The sequence below is a fragment of the Ascaphus truei genome, chromosome 3, assembly GCF_040206685.1.
Source record: "Ascaphus truei isolate aAscTru1 chromosome 3, aAscTru1.hap1, whole genome shotgun sequence".
Lineage (NCBI taxonomy): Eukaryota > Metazoa > Chordata > Amphibia > Anura > Ascaphidae > Ascaphus > Ascaphus truei.
In genome coordinates this window covers 85,844,771-85,859,914 of record NC_134485.1, presented here as the reverse complement: position 1 = coordinate 85,859,914, position 15,144 = coordinate 85,844,771, and the positions used below count along the sequence as shown (strand labels likewise).

General features: G+C 44.3%; 1 protein-coding gene across 2 annotated transcripts in view; it reads left to right on the top strand.

Moving 5' to 3' along the window:
* The first annotated feature begins 4,012 nt into the window (after window positions 1-4,012).
* The window catches only part of MLXIPL (MLX interacting protein like), a 121,658-nt gene continuing 110,526 nt past the window's right edge, over window positions 4,013-15,144 (top strand). The window contains exon 1 of one of the 2 annotated variants that reach the window (XM_075594483.1): window positions 4,013-4,077. In XM_075594483.1, coding sequence (XP_075450598.1) covers window positions 4,028-4,077 — 50 coding nt within the window. In that variant the 5' untranslated portion in view covers window positions 4,013-4,027. The remainder of the gene's footprint in view (window positions 4,078-15,144) is intronic. The other variant, XM_075594484.1, reaches the window with a different exon arrangement.

Genomic DNA, 15,144 nt, shown 5'->3' with positions numbered 1-15,144 from the left:
GTTGGCGGAGCGATTTGGAGAAAATCTCTCAATTTTATAGCCCCGATCAGCGCCGAGATGCTGATCGGGGCTACTAGAATACGGCGGATTTTAAAACTGGAGAAATATTGCTTCTCGCCACCCATCTGGCGAGTTTTTTTAAAGAAACCAGAAATCGGCGGATTTTAATCATATGGCCAGTTTTTCGCCATTTCAGGATTTGCTATGGGCATATTTGGCAAATATAGATAAGGCTTCTCGCAGCTCTCTGCATAGGCCCCAGTGTTTTAGAGTTGATTTTTCCTGGTTACATTTGGGGCATTTTGTGGTATTTGCTGCAATATTTTTAAGTTGTCTAAGGCCGCGCTTATAGTGCTGGCGACAGCGACGTGACCGATGATGTCACCCGTCGCTATCGCAACCAGTGAAAGTTATAATTAGTTTTTTAGCGACTGTCGCCAGTGACATCACTAAAGGGGGCGGGCCGCGCAATTTGATTGGTTTAGAGACAGTCACATGTGGCAACTGTCTCTAAAAAATCAAATTTTCCCGGCTTCCAAATTTTTAGACACTCCGTCGCTCCCGTCGCGCTTACTTTAAGCTCTTGAGACGGAGTCAATTCATTTGTTTTGGAGCTACGTCGCTTCGCCGTCGCAAGGCACTATAAGCGCAGGCTAAGGAAAGGAATGTAAGCAATGTGCATTATCTTATTCTGCATTTCCTTCCAGTTTTCCAAATTAATTATTTTGCAGACCCTCTTATATCCTATGATAAGTTGTTCCAGGGACTGAATTCCTGGGAAGTCCTGTTGCCAAGCTTTTAACGTCTTGTAATTATTTCTTTCCATCTCCTGATCTCTTATTAGCTTATATAACTCAGCCAGTGTGTATCTATGAGTGTCTTTCTTAATAAAATAATTGACAAAGGCGTTGTTTAGAATATATTTTCTGTAATCCTGACGGCCTCTGCCGTCATTTGTTATTTGGATATATGCGAATATCTGGTTCGGAGATAGCTCGTATTTTTGGGCCACTTCCTGAAAGGCCATGAGCTCTTCTTTTTCTTCATCAATAATTTGATAAAGGTTTTTCATTCCTTTTCTACTCCATGTTTGGAAAAATATGCCGTCGTCTCCCGACGGGAAGCTGAGATTTCCTTGAATGGGCAGGAATTTAGAGATTGAATAGGACAGCCCAAACTTTTTTCTGACAGCTTTCCAGGCCATTTCTGTGTCCCTAATTATCATGCTTGTCTTTAATTGCTGGGGTAATTTGTTCCAGTCAATGTGTATTCGCTCCAGGAGTGAAAATTTGTCTGAGAGCTGTCTCTCTAGCTCTGGAGAGGAATAGTCTTCCCTGCCTGATATCCAATCCCCTACATGTCTCCAAAGACATGCTAAGTTATAGTCTCTGATGTTTGGGATGTTTACTCCACCCATGTCTTTAGCCGTTTGTAGTTTTACCAAAGCTATTCTCGTTTTTTCCCCACTCCAGAGGAAACTATTGATACCTTTGTTTCGTTCTTTAATATCTTTGTTTTATTAGGAGGGGTAGATTTTGCATGGGGTACAGCAGCCTGGCGAGATATATCATCTTCACCACACAGACCCTCCCGATGAACGATAGTGGGAAGGTCATCCATGATCTTAGTTGTCCTAAGATTTTTTTTTTATTACTGGTTTGATATTATTCACATATAGTTTTGTAAGGTCTGGTTCTAGTCTGTTATCTCTTCTGATGAGACATTACCTCAGGACCTAAAGAATACGCCATTGAGTTACCGGCAAGGTAAAAACCTTGGAGACCTTTTAGATCAAATGGATTCCACTGATTGCTACCAAAACCCACATACACCGTTACCTTCATTGAAAAACAGGCTGTTACCAATATCCCGATTGTGTGACCTGTAGAAGCCTGCTGACAGATCCAACATTTAAACAACTTTCGGGGGGAAAGGGAGAAAAAGTACAGTCCTAAAAAGAGAATGGAGAAAGAACACGTGACTGGCGCCCGAAGCCACGGGAAGTGGAGAGAAAAACATATACACACACTGGCAGCCCTTCTATCACAGGGTATCTGATGAGCTTGATTTTGTTCTATGCAGTGTGGGTAATACTTACCTTTTACTCATCTTGTGTGAAATAAACTGTACTTCTTTATTGGATACCCTGCGCTTTTTCTCTTTTGTTTTTCATACCAGGTTGGTCTATCTGGAGGAGAAAGCTGCAAAAAGATCCTGAAAACCTAATCATGAATGTGGTCTTCTTCCTTGAATTGATCACCGTTGGATTGGATTTGGTAAGTTAACACTTTTTGAATTATATATTTTTGCATGTTATTCACTGTTACATGTAGTGCTATATACAATATATTTTGATAGTTTACTTTTAATATAAAAAATGAATATTAAAGGTATTGCTACCTTTACTCTCTGAAGCAGCACGACTCTGCCCTGTGACTCCGCAATCTGTGAGGGACTCGATACTATTTATGGAGGCGAGTGTGTTAGATCCTATTCCTCACCATCTTCTACCTATGACACAGATATGGTAATTGTGACCCAGGTATTGTTCCATCCACTTAGTGTCCTACGGTGCTGGAGATAAGTTGCATTACGATAGACTAAAAAATAATTATACATTATAAATTGTAACATATGTTATGATCTTGAATTGGTATACTGTATCTTAGTGCATAGGGGTTCATCCTGTCCATTAGATAGATTTGGTTATATTCCCATCTATTATAACAGTTTTTAGTTTTATTGGTATATTTATGCATATGGTTATGTTGTTACAATATATAATTCTTTTTTAGTTCACAAACATTTTCTTATGATATATATATATATTTTATTATCATTTTTCATTATTTAATTCTATATTTGCACTTTGTTGTGACCTTTCTGGTTAGCCATCTTATCCACATATTTTTCTATTATATTTTCCACTATTAAATATATATATATAAATCTAGTTTTATAATTATACGATTTTTTTATTATGTTTCTTAAGTGGAATATATTTAACAGATCAAACAGGGGTTTTCTTTGTCTCTAACAGAATGGAATGTGAATATGTGCATATGTCTCTTGAAGAAGATTCTTTATGTACATTTACATACACTTAAATGTGCCAGTATATGATTTCAGTTACATGTACAGTTGTGTGAAGAAAAAAAGTACACCCTCTTTGAATTCTATGGTCACACTTGCTGATTATCAATTAATCAATGGCATTTGATTAGCAGCACCTGTCTGCTACTTAGCATCTTAATTCCTATGGAAGCAGTAAGGGTATACTTAGTTTTTCACACATAGCGTCTCCATTTTGGCTTTATTTGTGTTAAATAAATCATGACACGGTGTAATATGTCATATGTTGTTGTTCATCTGGGGTTGTATTTACCTAATTTTAAAACCTGCTAAGGTTTGTTATTTTGTCCTGATATGTAAAACCATAGAATTCAAAGAGGGTGTACTTTCTTTTTCACACAACTGTATATATATGCATGTAATTATCTCATATATATTTACTCCATATGCACTATGTACAAGTTGCATTATTAATGTTTTGTTACATTATGTTATGGTTTGTTTTGTTTTATTTAATCCTCCTTTTTTATCTCTAGTGACTTGTATGCTTTTTAATATTTGGGTAATATTTTCTTTTCGTTTTCTAAGTGCTGACTTTTTTTGCGTGTTGGGCCTTAATAAAGTTTTGCCCTTTTTTATTCTGTGTCAGCTGTTCTACAGCCAATAGGAGGTGATATTACGTTGACGCGACTCACTTCTGAGTCGTGGATCGATGACATCACTCCCGGCGCTGAAAGGCGCGAATGGTATGTACTTAAATACCTGGCTTACCTGCATACCTCACACCTTGATAAAGTGCTTGTGCACAAAACACATAAGTGCGTGTTTTTATCTGTTATCCATTTGAGCTAAATAAATCTTTTTTTATGTGAGTTGCCCTTTGATCCTCATTTTTTCTTCAGTTTCGGTTGTGCTCCAGATTCACATACTGCTTCCTGGGTCTTCAATACAACTGATGCTGCACAACTTGGACTTGCTGGATTGTCCTGAGAGGGTGGTTAACAGGTAATGATAATAGTTACCCCTCTCAATTATTGATTACAATTATATACTTTAAGGAGGTTGTGATTTTGCGCCACTTATTGTGGTTACCTGAAGGACACCACAAGGCACTTATTCCTCCCTAGCACACCGACATACGAACTCTTTTCTATGGACAATTGATAAAGAAATCCAAATATTTAAGGACTTACACAAAATGTTTTTTGAGAATTTACATGTGATTTTGAGCACCATTCCACATCGAACTGTACAATAAATCTATTCACTGTGCATCAAGACCCCTGAGTAAGCTCAACTGGGCAGTGGCTTATTGTGCCTGCAAAATTCAATGTTCAGCGCTTTCTACGCGGTTAGCGCTATATGAAAAAATATATATATTACATTATTATAACAAGTGCCCTAATCTTTCGCTTTCTGTGTAGTTTGCTGCGTTTCTGATTCACCGAGGCTGCCATCAATCTGTGAACGCGAGTGCCGTCTTCACTATGTCCATTGGTTTTGGTAGCTCAGCTGCGCTGAATATTTGTACGTTGAGTGGTGACCTCAGTCTTTGAACCTGATCATATGTTTCTTTGATTAAGTTCCCCCATCAAAATATAAGTCTGTGGAAGATGGCCAGTATAGTAGTAAGGAAAGCAGGAAGTCTGCTGGTAATCGGGAGAGGAGGTGCTGAAGATCGTGATTATGAAAGATGGTGAGTGGTGGAAAGGAGATAAGGTCTGGTGGTGGGAAAAAGAAGGGGTATGACGTTGGGGAGGAGAGGTCAATTGGTGATGGAGACAAGACATCTGTTGGTAAATAGAGTGGGTTTGGCAAGGTGTGGAGGTCTGTTGGTGGAGAGAAGAAGTCGAGTGTGGCCTTTCAAATGGACTTGCAATGCCTTGAGTAGCCTTGTGCTGCCCCTTCTGCCAGCAAAGAAGTTTAATGTCAAATTATCAAGCAAAAGTATGATTGCTTTTGTGTAATTTATGTCAGCAGATTAAAAGAAGAGTTGCAGAAGAGTATGGGTCAATAACTACATATTTATTTATTTTTGTTCTTAACTTCAAATGAAAGGTTCACTATATAACATCTTAAAGAGGTCAATGGCTACGCTGCATGGCACAGCTGCCCTAAAGCAGCTGAGATGTAAGATGCTTAACATAAGTACTCATTGAATTTGCGATGCCAATGTCAGTTGATAAATTAGTGCAGTCAACCAGCTTAACCCCGTAGCTGCCAGATGGTAGTGGAACGCAACGCAAATGCGAAGGGGTAAGCTGGATGACTGCATTCTATTTACATTCACTTTGCTTGTTTCCAAACTTACTTACGCATCATTGCTTGAACTGGACTACCTGAGAGGAGTAAATCATATTGGTTTCACATTACTTTGCCTTTTTGCACATCAACACCTTCCCATGTAACAAATCAATGGTTTGTAGCCCACAGACATTAATCACTTTCTCTTGCCACTTTCTGACAATCAGGTAAATTCATGATACTCCTTACAGAATATTTACTCTTACATTTTTAAGAATACATAAGATGTGAAAAGTTAATGTGTGAAAGGGCCATATAAATATCATTTTGGTCATGTATTTGACTAGAGTTAAGGAACAAACAATTTGAACGAGCTTCCACCCTCAAATGGTAAGACATACTGTACCATTTGAGGGTGCAGGTCTTTTTAATAAGTTAAGAAATGTTTTTTTTCCAGCCCCCAAACAGAATAATATATTTGCACATTTTGTGTCCTGCTAAATATACACCTTTGTGCGTTTTTATTTTGCAGGTTTGTTAAGAAACTCGTAAATGTTTTCTACTTCATGTGCACAGTTACATAGCTTAACGTTCTAGCAGCTGGTCCTACAGAAGTGTAAACGTGTTGAAGGTTGTGATACCTGTTAATGGAATGACATGATAGCTCTTCCTAGGTCAGTGTTTTTGAACTCCTAGGAACTCTTGGGTTCCTCCAATTTTCAGGTCATTTGAAAATGGAACAGAAGAATTTACAATGAATCTGATCTCAAACGCACTATTAGAGAGGGTTGGGGTTCCTTACAATGCATCTGATCTCAGACGCGCTATTAGAGAGGGAAGGGATTCCTTACATTGCAAATGAATCTCAGACGCGCTATTAGAGAGGGTTGGGGTTCCTTACAATGCATCTGATCTCAGACGCGCTATTAGAGAGGGTTGGGGTTCCTTACAATGCATCTGATCTCAGACGCGCTATTAGAGAGGGTTGGGGTTCCTTACAATGCATCTGATCTCAGACGCGCTATTAGAGAGGGTTGGGGTTCCTTACAATGCATCTGATCTCAGACGCACTATTAGAGAGAGGGTAGGGGTTCCTTACAATGCATCTGATCTCAGACGCGCTATTAGAGAGGGTTGGGGTTCCACATAATGCATCTGATCTCAGACGCGCTATTAGAGAGGGTTGGGGTTCCTTACAATGCATCTGATCTCAGACGCGCTATTAGAGAGGGTTGGGATTCCATACAATGCATCTGATCTCAGACGCGCTATTAGAGAGGGTTGGGGTTCCTTACAATGCATCTGATCTCAGACGCACTATTAGAAAGGGTTGGGGTTCCTTACAATGCATCTGATCTCAGACGTGGTATTAGAGAGGGTTGGGGTTCCATACAATGCATCTGATCTCAGACACGCTATTAGAGAGGGTTGGGGTTCCTTACAATGTATCTGATCTCAGACGCGCTATTAGAGAGGGTTGGGGTTCCTTACAATGCATCTGATCTCAGACGCACTATTAGAGAGAGGGTAGGGGTTCCTTACAATGCATCTGATCTCAGACGCGCTATTAGAGAGGGTTGGGGTTCCACACAATGCATCTGATCTCAGACGCGCTATTAGAGAGGGTTGGGATTCCTTACAATGCATCTGATCTCAGACGCGCTATTAGAGAGGGTTGGGGTTCCTTACAATGCATCTGATCTCAGACGCGCTATTAGAGAGGGTTGGGGTTCCTTACAATGCATCTGATCTCAGACGCACTATTAGAAAGGGTTGGGGTTCCTTACAATGCATCTGATCTCAGACGCGGTATTAGAGAGGGTTGGGGTTCCATACAATGCATCTGATCTCAGACACGCTATTAGAGAGGGTTGGGGTTCCTTACAATGTATCTGATCTCAGACGCGCTATTAGAGAGGGTTGGGGTTCCTTACAATGCATCTGATCTCAGACGCGCTATTAGAGAGGGTTGGGGTTCCTTACAATGCATCTGATCTCAGACGCGCTATTAGAGAGGGTAGGGGTTCCTTACAATGCATCTGATCTCAGACGCGCTATTAGAGACGGTAAGGGTTCCTTACAATGCATCTGATCTCAGACGCGCTATTAGAGAGGGTTGGGGTTCCTTACAATGCATCTGATCTCAGACGCGCTATTAGAGAGGGAAGGGGTTCCTTACAATGCATCTGATCTCAGACGCGCTAGTAGAGAGAGGGTAGGGGTTCCTTACAATGCATCTGATCTCAGACGCGCTATTAGAGAGGGTAGGGGTTCCTTACAATGCATCTGATCTCAGACGCGCTATTAGAGACGGTAAGGGTTCCTTACAATGCATCTGATCTCAGACGCGCTATTAGAGAGGGTTGGGGTTCCATACAATGCATCTCATCTCAGACGAGCTATTAGAGAGGGTTGGGGTTTCATACAATGCATCTGATCTCAAACGCGCTATTAGAGAGGGTTGGGGTTCCTTACAATGCATCTGATCTCAGACGCGCTATTAGAGAGGGTTGGGATTCCTTACAATGCATGTGATCTCAGACGCGCTATTAGAGAGGGTTGGGGTTCCATACAATGCATCTGATCTCAGACGCGCTATTAGAGAGGGTTGGGGTTCCTTACAAAGCATCTGATCTCAGACGCGCTATTAGAGAGGGTAGGGGTTCCTTACAATGCATCTGATCTCAGACGCGGTATTAGAGAGGGTTGGGGTTCCTTACAATGTATCTGATCTGAGACGCGCTATTAGAGAGGGTTGGGGTTCCTTACAATGCATCTGATCTCAGACGCGCTATTAGAGAGGGTTGGGGTTCCTTACAATGCATCTGATCTCAGACGCGCTATTAGAGAGGGTAGGGGTTCCTTACAATGCATCTGATCTCAGACGCGCTATTAGAGACGGTAGGGGTTCCTTACAATGCATCTGATCTCAGACGCGCTATTAGAGAGGGTTGGGGTTCCATACAATGCATCTGATCTCAGACGCGCTATTAGAGAGGGTTGGGGTTCCATACAATGCATCTGATCTCAGACGAGCTATTAGAGAGGGTTGGGGTTCCATACAATGCATCTGATCTCAGATGCGCTATTAGAGAGGGTTGGGGTTCCTTACAATGCATCTGATCTCAGATGCGCTATTAGAGAGGGTTGGGATTCCTTACAATGCATGTGATCTCAGACACGCTATTAGAGAGGGTTGGGGTTCCATACAATGCATCTGATCTCAGATGCGCTATTAGAGAGGGTTGGGGTTCCTTACAAAGCATCTGATCTCAGACGCGCTATTAGAGAGGGTAGGGGTTCCTTACAATGCATCTGATCTCAGACGCGCTATTAGAGAGGGTTGGGGTTCTTTACAATGCATCTGATCTCAGACACGCTATTAGAGAGGGTTGGGGTTCCTTACAATGCATCTGATCTCAGACGCACTATTAGAAAGGGTTGGGGTTCCTTACAATGCATCTGATCTCAGACGCGGTATTAGAGAGGGTTGGGGTTCCATACAATGCATCTGATCTCAGACACGCTATTAGAGAGGGTTGGGGTTCCTTACAATGTATCTGATCTCAGACGCGCTATTAGAGAGGGTTGGGGTTCCTTACAATGCATCTGATCTCAGACGCACTATTAGAGAGAGGGTAGGGGTTCCTTACAATGCATCTGATCTCAGACGCGCTATTAGAGAGGGTTGGGGTTCCACACAATGCATCTGATCTCAGACGCGCTATTAGAGAGGGTTGGGATTCCTTACAATGCATCTGATCTCAGACGCGCTATTAGAGAGGGTTGGGGTTCCTTACAATGCATCTGATCTCAGACGCGCTATTAGAGAGGGTTGGGGTTCCTTACAATGCATCTGATCTCAGACGCACTATTAGAAAGGGTTGGGGTTCCTTACAATGCATCTGATCTCAGACGCGGTATTAGAGAGGGTTGGGGTTCCATACAATGCATCTGATCTCAGACACGCTATTAGAGAGGGTTAGGGTTCCTTCAATGCATCTGATCTCAGACGCGCTATTAGAGAGGGTTGGGGTTCCTTACAATGCATCTGATCTCAGACGTGCTATTAGAGAGGGTTGGGGTTCCTTACAATGCATCTGATCTCAGACGCGCTATTAGAGAGGGTTAGGGTTCCTTCAATGCATCTGATCTCAGACGCACTATTAGAGAGGGTTGGGGTTCCTTACAATGCATCTGATATCAGACACGCTATTAGAGAGGGTTGGAGTTCCTTACAATGCAGCTGATCTCAGACGTGCTATTAGAGAGGGTTGGAGTTCCTTACAATGCATCTGATCTCAGACGCGCTATTAGAGAGGGTTGGAGTTCCTTACAATGCATCTGATCTCAGAAGTGCTATTTGAGAGGGTTAGGGTTCCTTACAATGTATCTGATCTCAGATGCGCTATTTGAGAGGGTGGGGTTTCCACACAGAATTTCACAAAAGAATTATAGGGTTCCTTAATCAAAAAAAGTTGGACACTTCTGTCCTAGATGAAACATGTACAGAGCTTTCAAAATCTCACAAAGGAGATAAAGGAAGTTTGTTCACCTAATCATGCAATTCATGTTCTGTATACTTAACCATTTCTTCTTTTTTCTAATCACCATGCTGCATAAAGCCTGCAATGAAACATAATTAACCCCTGTATACTTTATAGTCTTTTCAACACGCAGGAATGTTTGCTGCTTTAACAAATGTCACCAAAATGTGCAAAGTCGCCAAAAAAATCATGAAACCTTGTCGCAAAATGTAATTAATGGCAAGTATATCGATGCAGTAATGTTAGGGAAGTTTGCCATTTTCACAACTTTTTTAAAGTTGTGAATTTCCAAAATCTGCCATTTTTGCAAAAGTCTGGAAATGTTTCACTCAGCGACAGGCCCATATTTAGGCATAGGCCTACTAGTCCCGGGCCCATATTTAGGCATAGCCTACTAGTCCCGGGCCCATATTTAGGCATAGCCTACTAGTCCCGGGCCCATATTTAGGCATAGGCCTACTAGCCCGGGCCCATATTTAGGCATAGGCCTACTAGCCCGGGCCCATATTTAGGCATAGGCCTACTAGGCCCGGGCCCATATTTAGGCATAGGCCTACTAGCCCGGGCCCATATTTAGGCATAGGCCTACTAGGCCCGGGCCCATATTTAGGCATAGCCTACTGGGCCCGGGCCCATATTTAGGCATAGGCCTATTAGGCCCGGGCCCATATTTAGGCATAGGCCTACTAGGCCCGGGCCCATATTTAGGCATAGGCCTACTAGCCCGGGCCCATATTTAGGCATAGGCCTACTAGGCCCGGGCCCATATTTAGGCATAGGCCTACTAGGCCCGGGCCCATATTTAGGCATAGGCCTACTAGGCCCGTCCCATATTTAGGCATAGGCCTACTAGGCCCGGGCCCATATTTAGGCATAGGCCTACTAGGCCCGGGCCCATATTTAGGCATAGCCTACTAGTCCCGGGCCCATATTTAGGCATAGCCTACTAGGCTCAGGCCTGTGGCTGCAAATATCGAGTGAGTTGGGGATGGGGGGTGGCAAATTTTTTAGGGGGGGTGGTGTTGTGGTTACAGAGGCCCCGCTCTCTTCCCCACAACAATGAAACGTATTGCGGTGGGACAGCGTTGCGGCTGGCGATGCGGCGCCACGTGATCTCGGCATGCTGCAAGAGGAGGCCAGGGCGGCAAAAAGGTAAGTGCCTATGGGCGGGAAACTGCTCCGCTGCCCTGCTCATCGGTACTCCGGAACCCAATGTGCCATACATCCTTTTACATCACTGTGTCCCGGTGTCGCCCTGTGGTGAGAGGTACACTCAAATCTCCTTCACAGCAACCTACCTCCTGCTCAGAGGCAATAATGCTGTGTTATTAAAGTGGTAATATTGCTCTTAGTGCAGCTGGAAGCATCTGTGGGTTTTAGTAAGGCATTCACCCGTGGTTTGAAAAATGATCCGTTTATCCCCTTCATGCCAATGCCTTGCAGGTTACTGGCTCAGCAATTATTCCTGGCAGAGTAGGGGTTAACACACTCCTGTTTCCACATGTTCCTCTGCAGAGTGTGTTTGCTCCAGCTGTTCACAGGGACCTTTGTACTTATTTTCCCTTGATTTAATGTAGCTTGGTTGACGATTGCAGATCATGTGACTGTTTGCAGATATAATTACTACAAAGCATGTGTCCTGTATGTACTGCAGCAACACCACTTTATCTTAGCCAGGGCAGAGTGTGAGTGTGTGAGTGCGAGTGCGAGTGCGTGTGCGTGTGTGTGTGCGCGCACATTGGGGATGCTGAAAAACATTCCCAAAGCATAGCCACAAAATGCCATTTTCACCAGCTTCCCCCAGAAAAGATTCAATCTTAATAGTTGATATTCTATATGCTGCAAACTACTTTTGTAAAGTGTGCGTGTATGTACGCAAAGAATAATTCATTTCTGTCAATAAATAATCCAGCTTTACAATAAATAATCAATGGACAGTGTGTGCGTGTGCTATTTTTGTAGGGAAAAAGGTGCTAGAACCCATATGAAATTAAAATTAATTTCTGTCGACAAAGAGTAATCCATCGTTTAATAAAGAAATGTGTTCGAATGAGAATGTATATACTGTACCCCCTGTTGGTATCCCAGCTCTAATTTTACAACCAATGTATGGAGTTTCTTGTTGATCCCTAAACAAATGACAGAAAGTTGATGCTTTGTGGGTGTGGCTTGCAGCAAAGCAATGTCTTAAAAGCTTAGACACATTCTAAGAACTTCCCTATAATAGAGTACAGTTCAGAGGAGTGCTAGGCTCCCAAATGGATTAGATTGTAAGCTCTTCGGGGCAGGGACTCCTTTTCCTAAACGTTACTTTTGTCTGAAGCGCTTCGTCCCATTATGTGTTATTTGTATAATGTGCTATTTATATTATGACACGTGTGTGAAGCGCTATGTACATTAATGACGCTATATAAATAAAGATATACATACTGTACATACATACAAATAGCCAACCATAAACGTAGAGAAAAATGTACGATGCCATTTTTCAGGTTAAAAATGCCCTCCGGCTAAGCATAGCTATACTATATATATATAGCTATACATATTCCTAAATATGGCCTTAATATCACAAAATGATACATCATGATATTTGTGCCTTTTGCACCAGGAGTAACATTTTAGGTTACTCCAGTATTTCCTAACTCCAGTCTTTAAGAAACCCCAACAGGACAGGTTGGAAGGATAATCGTGCTTGAGCACAGGTGGTTCAATCAGTGGCTCAATCAGTGGCTGTCATTTTGATTGAGACACCTGTGCTGAAGCAGGGAATATCCTTAACCCTGACCTGTTTGGGGTTCTTGAGGACCGAAGTTGAAAACCCCTGAGCTCTATTGAAATGTTCTTCCTGCAGCGGCCGGACATTTTTTCTAGCAGCATTTATTGGGGGGACAGGGGGGGACGGGGGGACAGGGGGGGACGGGGGGACGGAGGGGGGGAGGGGAGAGGGGCGCATGTGCATGGTGTCTCTGCCTGGTTAGTCACAACTAGCCCAGCTAGCAATAAATAAAGCTTCTCCACTTGGATGTCTTTAACTTTTTCACGGTGTCTGACCTCTTGGCTTCTTAAGGACGCGATTCTAGAGAGCGTGACAGCACGTTCCATTTTGGGTGCTGCGCTAACAAAGTGCAGCAGCTGATAAGGCCCGGCCATAGTGCGCGCGAGCGTCGGCGCGACATAGAGCGACCACGCGGCAGATGTTTTGAAAAGGTTTTTGTATTGTCACGCGACGGCCGCGTCACGTGAGCGGTTCAGCCAATGAGGGTGAACCAGCCTGGTGACGCTTATGCCGTGCCTCCCCATCGCCTCCAACTAAAAGTGCACACATCGCTCGACTGACGACGGGCACACGCGACGCCATGCGCTCCGTCACGCGTGTGCCTACTATAAACGCAGCCTGAGAAGCCTCACAAAACAAACAAAAAGCGAAGTCAACCAGGGTAGGATTTTTAATTTATTAAGAAAAAGAGGAGTGGGAAGCCGTATTGATCCTCTACGGCAGGGGTGAGATTTATTTCGGGGGGGCGCGCCGGGTTACAGAGGCCCCGCGCTCTTCAGCTCGAGGCCTCTGTAACTCACTTAACTGAATTGAGCCAGCTTCGGGCCACGTGTTGCCATGGGAACGCCGCGGGGGTCATGTGACGTCACATGACCCATTAAAGGTAAGGGGGGCTGCGACACAGGAGGAGAGCAGGCAGGGGGGCGCAGCGCAGGAAGTTCGCACACCCCTGCTCTACGGGCTGAAGAATCCTGGGAGGTTTTAAAGCTTAGAACTGATCAACTATCTGTTGGTCCCATAAAATGTATCATCCTACCTACTGCTTCTCCATTTTAATTTTTTTTAAATGAATAACGGACCCCACGCTAAGTGACCTTGCCACCGCAGCCCACGCCAGAAGTATAATTGTGATTGCGAGGAAAAGAGCCAAGCTACAGCTCAGGCGTGGCCGAACTCAGTTCTCAAGAACCCACCAACAGGCCAGGTTTTAATGATATCCCTGCTTCAGCACGGGCGACTCAATCAGTGGCTCTGTTATTTTGATTGGGCCACCTGTGCTGAAGCTGGGACATCCTCAAAACCTGATCTGTTGATGGCTTCTTGAGGACTGAGTTTGGCCACGCCTGAGCTACAGCTCAAACAGACCTGCATACGCTCTTTCAGAATATAAAGGTTACACTGCAACCTCCAGCACAAGATGGTCATTTTGTGGCAGAGTTTAAACAATGCAGTAGATTGCTTTGTTAAGTATAAGGCTGCGGACATGGTGCTGCAGCCCATGCGAAGATGTGCAGAGCCTCAGGGAAAGTGGATGCTTTCCCTGGCCATAGTACTCGGGCCGTGGGGGGGCGTTCCTGGGGGCGTCACGGAGCTTGTCCGCCCTCATTGGGTGAACCGCTCACGTGACCGCCCTGTCGCGCGAGAAATCAGTTTTAACTGATTTCTCGCGCATCGCGCGAACCCTCCTGCCTCTGCGCGCACGCACCCGCACCCGCACGTAAGCGAACACTGCCTTAAGGCAGTCTGTTCACTCAGCGCACGGTCTGAGGTACCATGGATGCAGCTTAAGGCTGCGGTCCCAGTAACTACTACAGCGCACGCCTCGGCGTGCACTGTGCGATCAAGCCCCGCCCCCCCCCCAGTCAGACCGGCCCCAGTCCCTACCTTGTCGCGCACCTTTCCTCTGCGGTGCGCGACAGGTTTTCAGGCAAGCAGGAGAATTTGAGATCGGCATTTGCGACGGAGGCGTGGCCACGCCCCCGCCAGCGGTTCAGCCAATGAGGGCGAACCAGCCGCGGGACATCATGGCCACGCCCCCGCAAACCCACCGCCACACCCCCTCCCATCGCAAACCTTCCCTCTCCCCTCAGACAGCCGATCGCGGTGTAGCGCTGTGCATGCGCCCCCCCCCCCCCCCCAGCTGGGCGCGCGTGCTACAGTGAAGACTGGGGACTCACCCTAAGGGTGTTAGTGTGATGGGACTGGGGTGTATTGCTACTTTGTTTTGGTAACAAACATACACTCCGGTTTCATTTAAAAGAAAAGGGGATTCGTTTTAGGAAGAATCTACCACTCATATATACAGCATAAATATTGCTTAATTATTTCTAAGACTCAGTCCAAAGAACTTTTATTCCCCAATGTTTAATAAATGTTGATCTTTTTTAAATCATACGCTGCTGCCAGGTTTATGACCCCTGATCGGTGTAGCTATCTGCCCCAGATCCTCTCTAATGATTACAGTGAGAGTGGAGCTAAAGATTATATACACTCTCCAGGCTT